The sequence below is a fragment of the Triturus cristatus genome, chromosome 9 (assembly GCF_964204655.1).
Source record: "Triturus cristatus chromosome 9, aTriCri1.1, whole genome shotgun sequence".
Lineage (NCBI taxonomy): Eukaryota > Metazoa > Chordata > Amphibia > Caudata > Salamandridae > Triturus > Triturus cristatus.
The window spans coordinates 1,226,902,078-1,226,916,382 of NC_140592.1; the positions used below are offsets into that span (position 1 = coordinate 1,226,902,078).

A 14,305-nucleotide genomic window follows, 5' to 3' on the forward strand; every position below is an offset into this window, starting at 1 on the left:
GGGATGTTGAATCTGGTCTCAGAACTTCTGAAGAAGATCCAGTCTGCACAACAGTTTCTTGTGTGGACACTCTGAGAGGTGAAGGAGATCCGTGTACCACCACTGTCGAGGCCACTCCGGAGCAATGAGAATCATTCTGGCTTTTGAGCAAGAGAACTTGATGATCACTGTAGGCAGAGGGGAATGGGAGGAAAGTCATAAAGTCATAAAGAAAGCCTGACCAGTTGAATCATTGGGCATTCTCCAGTATGCCAGGTTGGTAGAACCTCGAGGCAAAACTTGGACATTTTTTGTTTTCCCCTGTCTGTAAAAAGATCTATTTAATCGTCTCTCCTCCGAAGGACACAGTTTTGTGTGTACTGTGTCTAGAACGACACCCTGGTAATGCTGGGATTGAACGGGTGTTAAGATGGATTTGTTGTGATTCCTGTGCACACCTAGTCGATTGAGAGTCATGACGGTTAGGTTACAATGTTGGCTTGCTTGCTGATAGGAAGATGCCTTGATGGGCCAATCATTCAGATTTGGATAGATGAAGATTCTCATTTTTCTGAGGTGGGCTATTACAACCACCATGCATTTCGAATAAGTTTGTGGTGCAGAATTGAGGCTGAAAGGAAGGACCTTGCATTGATAGTAGTTTTTTCCTACAATTAACCTCAGGAGTTTTCCATTTGTTTTGGCTATTGGAATATGGAAATAGGCATCTTGCAGGTCTATCGAACATAGCCAGAAAGAGCCAACATCCTGAATATTTCTTTGCAAATCCATTTATTCTCTTTTTTTGAGTTCCAAAATGGGTCTATGTTCATTTTTGGGTCCCTTCTTCACCATAAAATAGTGGGAATAAATTCCTATTCCTTTCAGGTGAGAGAGCACCTTTTTCACCGCATGTTTCTGTAAGAGGATGGCTACTTCTTGTTAGGGCTGTTCCCGTTGGAAAAGGAAATGTTTCTTTGTGCAATAGATGGTGGTGGAGACTTGAATCTGAGACAGTATCCATGCTCTGAAATATTCAGAACCCTTTGTCAGTGGTTATCTTTTACCACTCTTGCTAGGAAAGATATTATGCTTCCTCCTACTGGAGTAGACAACGGAAAAGGGGGAAGATGTGACTCATTCTTTTCCAGCAGTAGTTAGCTTGTCAGTTTGGGCAGATGGTTGCTGACCTCCTCTGCCTCTCAATTGACGGAGGTTGTTGGGGTCTGTACAGTTGTTGATGCTGCTGTTGCCCCTGAAGCCAATGAGGGTTGTGAACCCTCTAATAGTAGTACAGGTGATTATAAGGTCTATAGGATCTTCTATATTCCTTTCTCTTCTCCAGCCAAACAGCCTTAAGGGTGTCCAGTTCTGTCATCATGCAAGACATATTATCCGCATGAGATACAAATAAAGTATTCCCTGAAAAAGAAATATTTAGATATAGTGCTGTTCTTCTGGCTTTGACCCTGTAAGTTGGAGCCATGATGAGTGACGGAGAGCTAGACCATGACAATATCCATATGCAGCGACAGTAAAAGTTATCAGCTGCAGCACTGATGATGTGGTTAGACACCTTTATGCCTTTGTTGATATTTTCTTGAAAATCTTGAAGTTTTTCGCCTGGAAGATCCTCCATGAAATGTTGGACAGAATTCCTAAGAAATCTGTCATAACGCACCAGAAGTGCAGACTCACTGGCCGCTTTCAATGTGACAGAAGATCCACATACCTTTCTTCCCACGTGTCCAGCTTTTACCCTCTTTGTTAGGGGGAACAGAGGATAAATGTGCTGTTGTATGCAACTTATGGGCCGTAGAGACTATAACTGAATCTGGAATAGGATCTACACATAGGAAAGAAGGATTTTGATTCGGAGTCTTGGATTTTTTCTGAAGGCGAGATGGGGAAGCTGGTGTCAGAAACAGTTCCCATAAACTGGGTACCAGCGGTAGTAGAAGTCTAGAAGTGGACCTTTAATGAAGCTTCTCAACAATTACCGATGTGGAAGTGGTAGTAGATGCCACATCAATATTTTGTTCATTAGCTCCTCCAATAAGAACCTCTGGGAAGGTATTACTGTAATCTCCATGGGATTTTCTCCGTGGCAAAGTATGTCAAAGTAGGAGAGTGTAGACCAGAAGATGCAATTGTATAATGGGACTGTGAAGATCGTGATCTGAAGGAAGAAAATCTTCTCCACCGTGAGTGTGATCATCTGGAGTGATAATGTCGCTGTGATATCTAGATCTTGAGCGTGACCTAGACTTATAGGTGGGAGGTCTGGTGTTATGTGGTATGATTTAGAACTCCTCAGAGAAGGTACAGGTAGAGGCTGACACCTTAATGGCGCAGTGTCCTTATATTATTTGAATGCTGCTGCCTATACAGGCCACATTGCTATGTATTATTCCTTAGCTTGCTTTAAAAAGAAGTATTTGTGCAAGATGTTTTCTTGTTAAAGTAATTTTAAGGGTATGACACTTTTTTCCTCCTAAATCTTTATAAATTCCATAAACATTGGCAATATAGCCTGTTTTTAAGGCTGCAAAAATTGAACATGTCAAAATGTCTGTCACATATGATTCCTGGCCTTTCTGAAGTAAGGTAAAGTAGATGGGACTTTGAAATATCTGCTCCAGGATCCCACACATGGGCGGGACTATTCAGTGCTGATGATTAATGGAGATCCCCTGAGAGGGAAGTGTTTGGGTGTCACATACAATCTTGTACATTAGTGTAGGCAGTGATCCTGCAGCACAGCTGGGATGGGCACATGATCCATTGGTGGGCCCTATTTGAGTATGGGCAGGGTCACGCCCCAGAACAGGAGAGGTACACATGATCCTGAGACCCTACTGCCTTAGTATAGGCAATTACCCTGCACCACAGTAGTGACACATGATCTAGGGGTGCTAGTACATAAAATGTAGGCAGGGATCCTTCACCTCAGCAAGGGCTGAGCATTAGATCCACAGAGTTTCTAGTGTATTAGTATAGGGTGAATCTCTCACCACAGGAGAAATAGAGTGCATGAATCAAGGGTCCAGAATACATTTGTATAGGCAGGAATGCAACAGCGGGCATCGGACACTTAATTTTTAGGCCCTGATACATTAGTATATTCGGAGGGACAGCCCCCCAGCTGAGGTGGTCCACATGATTTAAGACCCTAGGAGCCCTATGCAGTAGGATCCTGTATCACAGCATGGGAGGAACACATGATCTAGGAGCCCTAAACATTAGTACAGGTAGGGACCCTGTATCACAGCATGAGCAGAACACATGATCTAGGAGCCCTATACATTAGTACAGGAGGGGACCCTGCATCACAGCATGAGCAGAACACATGTTCTAGGTGCTTTATACATTAGTACAGGTAGGGACTCTTCATCACAGCATGAGCAGAACACATGTTCTAGGTGCTTTATACATTAGTACAAGTAGGGACCCTGTATCACAGCATGAGCAGAACACATGATCTAGGAGCCCTAAACATTAGTACAGGTGGGGAACCTGCATCACAGCATGAGCAGAACACATGATCTAGGAACCCTATTCTGTAGTACAGGGTGGGACCCTGCCTTACAGCATGAACAGAACACATGATCTAGGAGCCCTAAACATTAGTACAGGTAGGGAACCTGCATCATAGCATGATCAGAACACATGATCTAGGAACCCTATACATTAGTACAGGTATGGGCCCTGCATCACAGCATGGGAGGAACACATGATCTGGGAGCCCTAAACATTAGTACAGGTGGGGAGCCTGCATCACAGCATGAGCAGAACACATGTTCTAGGTGCTTTATACATTAGTACAAGTAGGGACCCTGTATCACAGCATGAGCAGAACACATGATCTAGGAGCCCTAAACATTAGTACAGGTGGGGAACCTGCATCACAGCATGAGCAGAACACATGATCTAGGAACCCTATACTGTAGTACAGGGTGGGACCCTGCCTTACAGCATGAGCAGAACGCATGATCTAGGAACCCTATACATTAGTACAAGTAGGGACCCTGCATCACAGCTTGAGCAGAACACATGACCTTGGGGAGCCTAGCGCATTCACTTAGGCAGGGATCCTCTATCACAGCATGGGAGGAACACATGACCTTGGGGAGCCTAGTGCATCCACTTAGGCAGGGATCCTGCATCACAGCATGGGAGGAACACATGAGCTTGGGGGGCCTAGTGCATACACTTAGGCAGGGATCCTGCATCACAGCATGGGAGGAACACATGACCGTGGGGGCCTAGTGCATACACTTAGGCAGGGATCCTGCATCACAGCATGGGAGGAACACATGACCGTGTGGGCCTAGTGCATACACTTAGGCAGGGATCCTGCATCACAGCATGGGAGGAACACATGACCTTGGGGAGCCTAGTGCATACACTTAGGCAGGGATCCTCTATCACAGCATGGGAGGAACACATGAGCTTGGGGAGCCTAGTGCATACACTTAGACAGGGATCCTCTATCACAGCATGGGAGGAACACATGACCTTGGGGAGCCTAGTGCATACACTTAGGCAGGGATCCTCTATCACAGCATGGGAGGAACACATGACCTTGGGGAGCCTAGTGCATACACTTAAGCAGGGATCCTCTATCACAGCATGGGAGGAACACATGACCTTGGGGAGCCTAGTGCATACACTTAGGCACGGATCCTCTATCACAGCATGGGAGGAACACATGACCTTGGGGCGCAGAGTGCATCCACTTAGGCAGGGATCCTGCATCACAGCATGGGAGTAACACATGACCGTGGGGGCCTAGTGCACACACTTAGGCAGGGATCCTGCATCCCAGCATGGGAGGAACACATGACCTTGAGGAGCCTAGAGCATACACTTAGGCAGGAATCCTGCACCGCAGTGGGGTGGGACATATTATCTCTGGGGCTTTAGTTCTTTAGCACGGTGAGGGTTCTTGCGTACAGCAAGAAGCCTGCTGATGTGCTCTGATGGTTACTTACCACAGTGGAGTAGGGGTGACTAGACATAAAGCTACATTAGCGTAACATTTAGCATAACATTAGTTCCTGTACTGCGGCATGGGGTTAGATCCTGCTAATTTAGGATAGGGTATATCCATGCAGGGGAGGCAAGCATGGGGGATATCCCCCCAAAGACATTTTCAGTTCGGATCTGTCTCCTGCTGTAAAATATTGAGCAAAATTTGGCGACAGTGAATTTCATATAATACATAAAAATGTAATGAGCAATTTGTGAATTTTGCACATACCTAGACACACAGGAGACCATGGCAGAGCCAAGCCAGTGGCAGACCGGCACATAGGAGATATCGCAAAGTCGAGCAGTTCAGGCCTCAGCCAATCCATGACAAACCAGCACAAACGAGACAAGACTGAAGCCAGGCCACAGCCTGGCTAAAGACAGACAGTATTGGGGAGAGGATTTAGCCTTACGGCTAGAGCGGTCGACCTCAAAGCTGGGGAACTGGGTTCGAGTCTAGGCTACAATGCTCAACATCCTGTGATTCTAGGCAAATCACTTAATCTCCCTGTACCTAACAAAATGAATGTGTCTGTCCATCTGTAACGAAACTGGTGATCATGTAAAGCGCTTTGATACCTGATGTCTCGGGTCTAATTCGCGCTATATAAAACTCTAAAAAAAAATAAAAAAAAAATTTAGTCTGACCTGAGCAAGGTTTGAGTCAGGTGGAAGCTAGGCTGCACCTAGATCAGCATATAATAGAATGTCTGCATCACTCTGACACACAGTCTGGAGAATGGACAGAGTAGCTCGCAGGTTGGATGGCGTCAGGTGGGAGCCAGGTCACAGCCAAGGAAGTGTATAAGAAACTAGGACGTACCTGAGACAATTTCATCTGCATGTTGGCGAAGACATGGAGGAAGCCGACCACAGCATCCCACAGTCTACTGTGTGCAAGGCTCTGCTGGTTCCCTATGCAAGGGCCCTGAAAGACAAGGAAAATAGAATGAGGGAAGAAAGAGAAAGCTGGACGTTTTTGTTTTTAAGCTTCAACAAAGACAGCTAGTCGAAGTAATAGCACAGTTTGTGATTGGTCCACCAACCGTCTTTGCTCACTTACCATTGGATACCGAAGTATGTTTGATTGCTGTCTGGGCATAAATTGGATGAACAAACTTTTTAAAGAGGAGATGAGCATTCCCCCACTGGTTAGTGCTCCGGAGAGAACTGGAAGGACCTCATAACGAGAAAGAATGCCTTCTATGACTTCTACGTCTCTGTAACCCATCCTATGGCAGTGTCTCTTCTAGTATGTCTCGTTTGTGGGGTCCCAGCACACTTGCAGGATGTCATAGTACATTTCTATGTTAATCTTGTGAAACTAGGTGGCAAGGATGTCCCCAAGCAATCAATACAAGGCATTCTCATTCCACTCTAATGGCCACGCCCATGAGGTTTTTAACACTGCTTATTTGGATGACATTATCGAACTCCGGTCAGAAATATCATTGGAAGTCAAAAACCCCACTATGACAGCAGTGGTTCAGCAAACGTTAGGAGTGCTTACTCAATCGATAAATGTTTGCCCAGAACTAGATCGCTGGGTAAAGAGACCTGGATTAAACTCAAACTTCGCCTGTTACTTGTGCTCCGTCTAGTCCAGGGACCCGTTTAGACTGCCACCAAATGTAAGTCGCAAGCGGCCCAAGGAAAGCACACTTGATGATGTGGTTTTACTGCAGACAAGTCCAAACGTAAGTTGGGCAGCTATGCCATAAAGTTTCCAAACTCAAAAAAGAGATTTTCAGTCAAATTGCTTGATTTCAACATACAACAGTTCACAGCAGGAAGCCAATTAGTTTAAGATTAGGACAAACTTTGTGTGTGACTGAGAAGTGATCTGGATTTATGTGGTCTGATGGAAAAGTAATAAGAAGGGAAGTCACAGGAAGAGCAAAGCAACATCTAACAAAAAGCCTGGAAAAGGAACCTTTAAAGGCGGGATCATCCCTCTAATAAGCATACAGTCATTTTTAGGTCAAGCCTAGAGCAGTGCATGTGCTTCTTGCTCGACTTTTAGTAAGGGGGTTTTCAAAGGAATATATGTCGTTACTACGCATTCCGTTGCAACGCATGCCTTTACCACGCATGCGTTACAATGGAATGATTTTTCTACGCATAACCTTTACCACGATTATTTCTTTACCACGCATAGTTTTACATCTTTTTTTTGTTGTAAATTTATGCATGGTAATGGCATACTCTTGGTAAAGGTTATACCCCTCCCCTGTACCCTTACCTGACCCCCCAGCCCCCAATACTTATTATTATTACCCCTGCCCGTTACCCTTAATCCATATATTTATTTTTTTAATTTATATTCCCCTTACCTCTTCATGTCTTCTCCTCGTTCTTCCTTGTTGACGTTTTACGTCTTAAAGTTGAAGCGTCATTCCCTTTCACCTAAAACGACGTCAATTTCCTCCCCCCGCCCAGCCCCCTTTTTTCTTTTTTTTGCCTTTTTCTCACGTCTTCGCCGACACTAAAAAAGGACTGAATCGGATGATGAAGAAGACGTTCCGTGAAGACGTTGCTTGCGTGGTAAAGACGGTCGTGGAAGCAATACGCGTTGTAAAGACGTTTACGTGGTAAGTGTACCGTTGTAAACGTAACGCGTAGAAAAGCCTTTGTGGTAAAGGCTGTTTCCCTTTTCAAAGTGCTACCAGAGGCTTTTGCTGGCCTCAAGCTTGCGTTCACACGCGCAGCCACCATCTGTCTTTTCTCCGTCACGGGTAATTAAGTACATCGCGATCACTCTCACTTTCGGCACCCGCGCGGCCAATGCTTTTCGCGCGCACTTGTGTTACTTTTGTGATCTGTGTTTAGATTTGTCTTAACCGATTGCGGTTTGGGAAGTGGCTGTGATGACTTGCAATGTATATATTCATTTGCCCTGTGTGTAATGCTTAACTAGCAAGCTTAATGTTGGTTCAGCTGTCCTGACGAACGTTTCCTTAGTACAGTGCCATTTGTAGGGTCTGATGTAAAGCGCCGTGCAAGTACGAGGCGCTATTCGTGGTATGAATGCGTTCATTCATTGGTGGCTCGCGCACTTAGCGCTCAGCATTGGTTCTAGTAGACCACATATTAAGGGATGCAGTGAAGAGCGTGTAAGGACTCTGTCCGTCTGCCCTCTGTAGCCCTGACTGATTCCCAGTACAAGCGTCAAGCTTGTATTGTGCTAAACCCGTGCACGCAATTTATGGGAGGTAGTCGGGACCCTTGTGTTGTCTGGGGTTTGGAACTGATCTAGCAAAATGAAAAAGTAACGCGCTGGACATTAATGTTCTTGTTTCTTGCACTGCTCTCGCTTCCTTCACACACCCGTACGTGCCAGGCATTAAACAAACGACAGTTTCAGCCTTTCTTCGGCTTGTGGCGTGTCTTAATCGAATTAGTAGCTCCGTTTGTACAGTGTACTTTGTCTGCGTTGTAAAAAGGCTGTCTGTGGCAATTACCGGAAATTGAAATAATTAAACTCTTGTCTGCAAATGCTAGGTAATGGAACTGGTGTTAATGAATGTGTGAAACATTAAAAGCCAACTCTTTGAGTCAGCGCTGGAGCATCTTTTTCGAAAACAACATTTCATGTGTGCCACTTACTCTTTCAAGTGAGAGGGATACTTGCTAAAGAACAGGAAATATTAACTGCTTTGTTTACTTTGTTTTGGAATAAAGCTATTTTTTCTGCCAATTGTTCTCTAAAGGACGAAAAAAAGGATCCTTTTCCCTTCTGTGAACTGAATCATTAAATGTATTAATGTGCTGTAAGACCTGTATGTACGGACGACTTACTAACAACGGACAGACAGTAGCTTTGGCAATAACGTCATGCTTGCAGTTTTCAAAGAAGTTTTTTGCCGCCACACTCAACAAAGTAGCCTACATTACATGTGTTACGTGCGTTCCTCTTTCTAATAATACAAGGCAGATGTGACCCATTTTCCTTTAATTTCTTGCCAGATGATTTTTTTTAACTTGGTATTATGGTGCTTGTCTTTGTTTACACTCAGTTTCTTTTTTGTAGTTTCTGGCGTTTGTTTGCTTCCCTTTACTCTTGATAGAGAACTATAGAGTGAACCAAATTATTTTCAGTATAATTGTTAAAATGGTTAGTGCCAGAAGGTTATATGAGATTATATTCAAAAACGATTATATGGAATAAAAATACAGAGATTCCATTTAATCTAAACTTTTTAATGGACATTTTCACAATGAATGGCATTAACTTATTCATAGAAACCAATTCATAGAAAGTCTTTTGGGTCAAAATTGACTTTTGGGTGCTTATTTATTATGTGCATATGCAATGGCTGCAGGTCTTAATTTCAGAAACTTTTTGTCTGAGATTTTTATTAGTTATTTACTTTAGGGTACATTATTTCATATTTATATTGTCTCCATTGCCAGATAATTACTTCAGATGCTTTTAATTTTCTTATCTATCACCACCCATAAACGACATCCATCACTGATCCCTCACAACCACCCCATCACTCTGTGTCCACCAAGACCCCGCACAACACCTAAATAACTCATCCCTGCAGCCTGAAAGTCATTTCTACCCAGAAGCCACCATTCCTGAATCTTAATATTATGTACTGTCCCTAACCCTACCCATTCCTGAAACCTAAAACCCCTTCCTATGCCTAAACCCCACCCATCCCATACCCCTTAGCACACCCACCCTCCACCTCTCCGTGAACTCTAAAAAAAAAACCTCACTGCCCTTAAACATTAGCCATCCATGATGCATAAGAACTCATCATCATAAACTAATCATCCATTACCCCAAAAAATACCTTCCTACATCTAAACTCAACCCATCCCTGTATCCTTAAAACCCCTAACCACCCTAAGCTCCACCCCATCCTGAACCGTAAAAACTTTTCACCACCCTATCCGCTACCCATAATTGAACCTTAAAAACCCTCACCAGCCATAAAATCCACCCATCCATATACGCTAAAACCTCTTGACACCCATACATTCCACCGTCCCTGAAGCCTAAAATACCTCATCACATCCTAAACACCACACATCCTGCACTGCTGGCCAATACCCTCCCCTTCCGTTCCTGGACCCTACCACCTGCCTGTAAATCCCAGGTGGCCTACCCCCTAAACCATATTATCGTGCTAGCACCCCCCTAACTCTCCAGCAGTTCACGCAGCCACCAACCACCCTGCTGCTCTCCCTCCACACCATTGCACCTCACCGGTCACTCGCAATCGCGTATCTCTCCCTCAGACCTCTCCAAAAGCTCTCACAGTCACCTGTCATCAGAGCTCTTCCTCTGTTCTCTCACTTGTGATTATCTACCCCAGCTCAAAAGTTACCTCTTCTGCCAGTATTTCACTCACTTCTCCTGTAAGAAAATGTCAGAGACACAACCCCTCAGGACAATAATAAAATTTGACTCCCACCAAAGGCAACAAGCATTGGCATAGCCAATAGGCCTCGCCTTTGGGACCTTATAAGTGTTTAGCCATGCAACACTTGTTGTTGTTGCACCAAGGATATTGTGCTGGATAACTAAACCCTTATAAGACCCCAAAGGCGAGACCTATTGGCTATGCCAATGCTTGTTGACTGTCTTTTGACACCACGTTCAAGCAGTGCAGCATTTACAGATTTTATGCCACGCATCAAAGTCAATTTAGGGCTGCCAGGTATAACCCCTGGCGTGCCTCTTGGTAATTCAGGCACTTACCTTGCTACTTCTGGACTTGGCGGTCATGAAGGAAACAGCAAGAGCAAAAAAGTCCTGTCAAAGTCAACAGGTGATTATTATGGTGTCCCATGCAGCATTAGCTGTACGCAATACCATATGGAATGGAGCCGGCAGGGGACAGGCAGGAATATAGGTGTAAAGCGGTCACTTATGTGGTCCCTTATAGAGTCCAGTGATTGACATAATGTCAAGCCAATAGTTAAGAGGCTGATTGCAAAAAGCCAGCGATTGTAAGGGCCCAGTCCACAGCCATTTCATGTCTATCGTTAGCAATAGGGCTGTTTGACTGATGTCCTGTTAAAATGACCTCAGAAGTCAAAAGCTTTATGAGACGTCCTTATTTTATGTAGTCTCCACTGCTTGCCCATCTTGTAGCACCCTAGGCTTATGCGAGGCAGATAAAGAGACAAGCACGGGCCATAGGGTCAACACTAGTGTTACTTCGGTTACCCATAGCATTTTGGTGAATCAACACCTATGCTACAAATACTGAGCATATGATACACATGTTAGTATTTGCAGTCATTCTGTGCGCCTACTTACTCTGTGAACATGGTCCAGTTTTTAAACTCTGTGCATATGGCTACACCAAGCAAATGTCTACACTTAGGGTATAATATAAAAAGTAAGCAGTATAGTCTTGACACTATACACTGAGCACATACTACAAACCGTGCAGTATTTCCAGCCTGTTTGCCTGGCTGCAGCAAGCAGAATCAATCTATGTAGTGTCCACAGTATGTCTGTGTGTCTGGCTGCAGCAAGCGGAGTTCATCTATGCAGCGTCCACAGTATGTCTGTGTGCCTGGCAGCAGTAAGCAAAATCCATCTATGCAGCATTAAAAGTATGTCTGAGGGCCTAGCCGCAGCAAGCACAGTACATCTAAGCAGCGTCCACAGTATGTCTGTGTGTCTGGCCGCAGCAAGCAGAATCAATCTATGCAGCGTCCACAGTATGTGTGGGTGTCTGGCCGCAGCAAGCGGAGTCTATCTATGCAGCATCCGCAGTATGTCTGGGGGACTGGCCACAGCAAGCACAATCAATCTATACAGCGTCCACAGTATGTCTGGGTGTCTGGCCACAGCAAGTGGAGTCCATCTATGCACCATCCACAGTATGTCTGTGTGCCTGGCCGTAGCAAGCAGAATCAATCTATGCAGCGTCCCCAATATATATTTGTGTGTCTAACCGTAGCAAGAGGAGTCTATCTATGCAGCATCCACAGTATGTCTGGGGGACTGGCCGCAGCAAGCACAGTCCATCCATGCAGCGTCCACAGTATGTCTGGGTGTCTGGCCGCAGCAAGCGGAGTCCATCTATGCAGCATCCACAGTATGTCTGTATGCCTGGCTGCAGCAAGCAGAATCAATCCATGCAGCGTCCATAGTATATCTGTGTGTCTGGCCGCAGCACCTGGAGTTCATCTATGCAGCGTCCACACCATGCCTGGCCGTAGCAAGCAGAATCAATCAGCCGAGTCCATCTATGCAGGGTTCACAGTCTGTCTGTGTGCCTGGCTGCAGCAAGCAGAATCAATCTATGCAGCGTCCACAGTATGTCTGTGTGTCTGGCCGCAGCAAGCAGAGTCCATCTATGCAGCACCCACAGTATGTCTGGGGGTCTGGCCATAGCAAGCAGAGTCTATCCATGCAGTGTCCACAGTATATCTGTTTTTCTGGCCGCAGCAAGCAGAATCAATCTATGCAGCGTCCACAGTATGTCTGTGTGTCTGGCCGCATCAAGCAGAATCAATCAGCAGAGTCCATCTATGAATCGTCCACAGTATGTCTGGGGGTCTGGCTGTAGCAAGCGGAGTCCATCTATGCAGCATCCACAGTATGTTTGTATGTCTGGCCGCAGCAAGCAGAGTCCATCTATGCAGCATCCACAGTATGTCTGGGATCTAGCCGCAGCAAGCGGAGTCCATCTATGCAGCGTCCACACTATGTCTGGCCGCAGCAAGCAGAGTACATCTATGCAGCGTCCACACTATGTCTGGCCGCATCAAGCAGAGTCCATCCATGCAGCATTCACAGTCTGTCTGAGTGCCTGGCCGCAGCAGGCAGAATCAATCTATACTGCGTACACAGTATGGTTGTGTGTCTGGCTGCAGCAACCAGAGTCCATCTATGCAGCTTCCCCAGTATGTCTGTGTGTCTTGCCGAAGCAAGCAGAGTCCACCTATGCAACGTCGACATTATGTCTGTGTCTGGCCGCAGCAAGCAGAGTCCATCTATGCAGTATCCACAGTAGGTCTGTGTGTCTGGCCACAGCAAGCAGAATCAATCTGTGCAGTGCCCACAGTATGTCTGGGGGACTGGCCGCAGCAAGCACAGTCCATCTATGCAGTGTCCACAGTATATCTGTTTTTCTGGCCGCAGCAAGCAGAATCAATATATGCAGCGGCCACAGTTTGTCTGTGTGTCTGGCCGCAGCAAGCAGAATCAATCAGCAGAGTCCATTTATGGATCGTCCACAGTATGTCTGGGGGTCTGGCTGCAGCAAGCGGAGTCCAGTTATGCAGCATCCACAGTATGTTTGTGTGTCTGGCTGCAGCAAGCAGAGTCCATCTATGCAGTGTCCACAGTATGTCTGTGTCTGGCTGCAGCAAGCCGAATCAATCTATGCAGCGTTCACAGTATGTCTGGGGGACTGGCCACAGCAAGCAGAGTCCATCTATGCAGCGTCCCCAGTATGTCTGTGCGTCTGGCCGCAGCAAGCAGAGTCCATCTATGCAGTGTCCACATTATGTCTGTGTCTGGCCTCAGCAAGTGGAGTCCATCTATGCAGCGTCAACATTATGTCTGGCTGCAGCAAACAGAGTCCATCTATGCAGCGTCCACATTATGTCTGTGTCTGGCCGCAGCAAGCAGAGTCCATCTATGCAGCGTCGACAGTATGTCTGTGTGGCTGGCCACAGCAAGCAGAATCAATCTGTACAGCGTCCACGGTATGTCTGTGTGTTTGGCCGCAGCAAGCAGAATCAATCTATGCAGTGCCCACAATATGTCTGGGGGACTGGCCGCAGCAAGCACAGTCCATCTATGCAGTGTCCACAGTATATCTGTTTTTCTGGCCGCAGCGAGCAGAATCAATCTATGCAGCGGCCACAGTATGTCTGTGTGTCTGGCCGCAGCAAGCAGAATCAATCTATGCAGCACCCACAGTATTTCTGGGTGTCTGGCCGCAGCAAGCGGAGTCCATCTATGCAGCACCCACAGTATGTTTGTGTGTCTGGCTGCAGCAAGCAGAGGCCATCTATGCAGCATCCACAGTATGGCTGTGTGTCTGGCTGCAGCAACCAGAGTCCATCTATGCAGCATCCCAAGTATGTCTGGCCGCAGCAAGCAGAGTCCATCTATGCAGTGTCCACACTATGTCTGGCCGCAGCAAGCAGAGTCCATCCAAGCAGCATTCACAGTCTGTCTGAGTGCCTGTCCGCAGCAGGCAGAATCAATCTATACTGCGTCCACAGTATGGTTGTGTGTCTGGCTGCAGCAACCAGAGTCCAACTATGCAGCTTCCCCAGTATGTCTGTGTGTCTTTCCGAAGCA

The 14,305-nt window shown here is 46.0% G+C and overlaps 1 protein-coding gene across 4 annotated transcripts in view; it reads right to left on the minus strand.

Annotated features, from left to right (window-relative positions):
• Window positions 1-14,305, minus strand: part of RYR3 (ryanodine receptor 3) — a 2,047,168-nt gene that overhangs the window by 348,766 nt on the left and 1,684,097 nt on the right. For all 4 annotated transcript variants that reach the window (XM_085627314.1, XM_085627313.1, XM_085627312.1 and 1 more), the window contains one exon: window positions 5,837-5,941. In XM_085627314.1, the coding sequence (XP_085483440.1) occupies window positions 5,837-5,941 (105 nt within the window). The remainder of the gene's footprint in view (window positions 1-5,836; window positions 5,942-14,305) is intronic.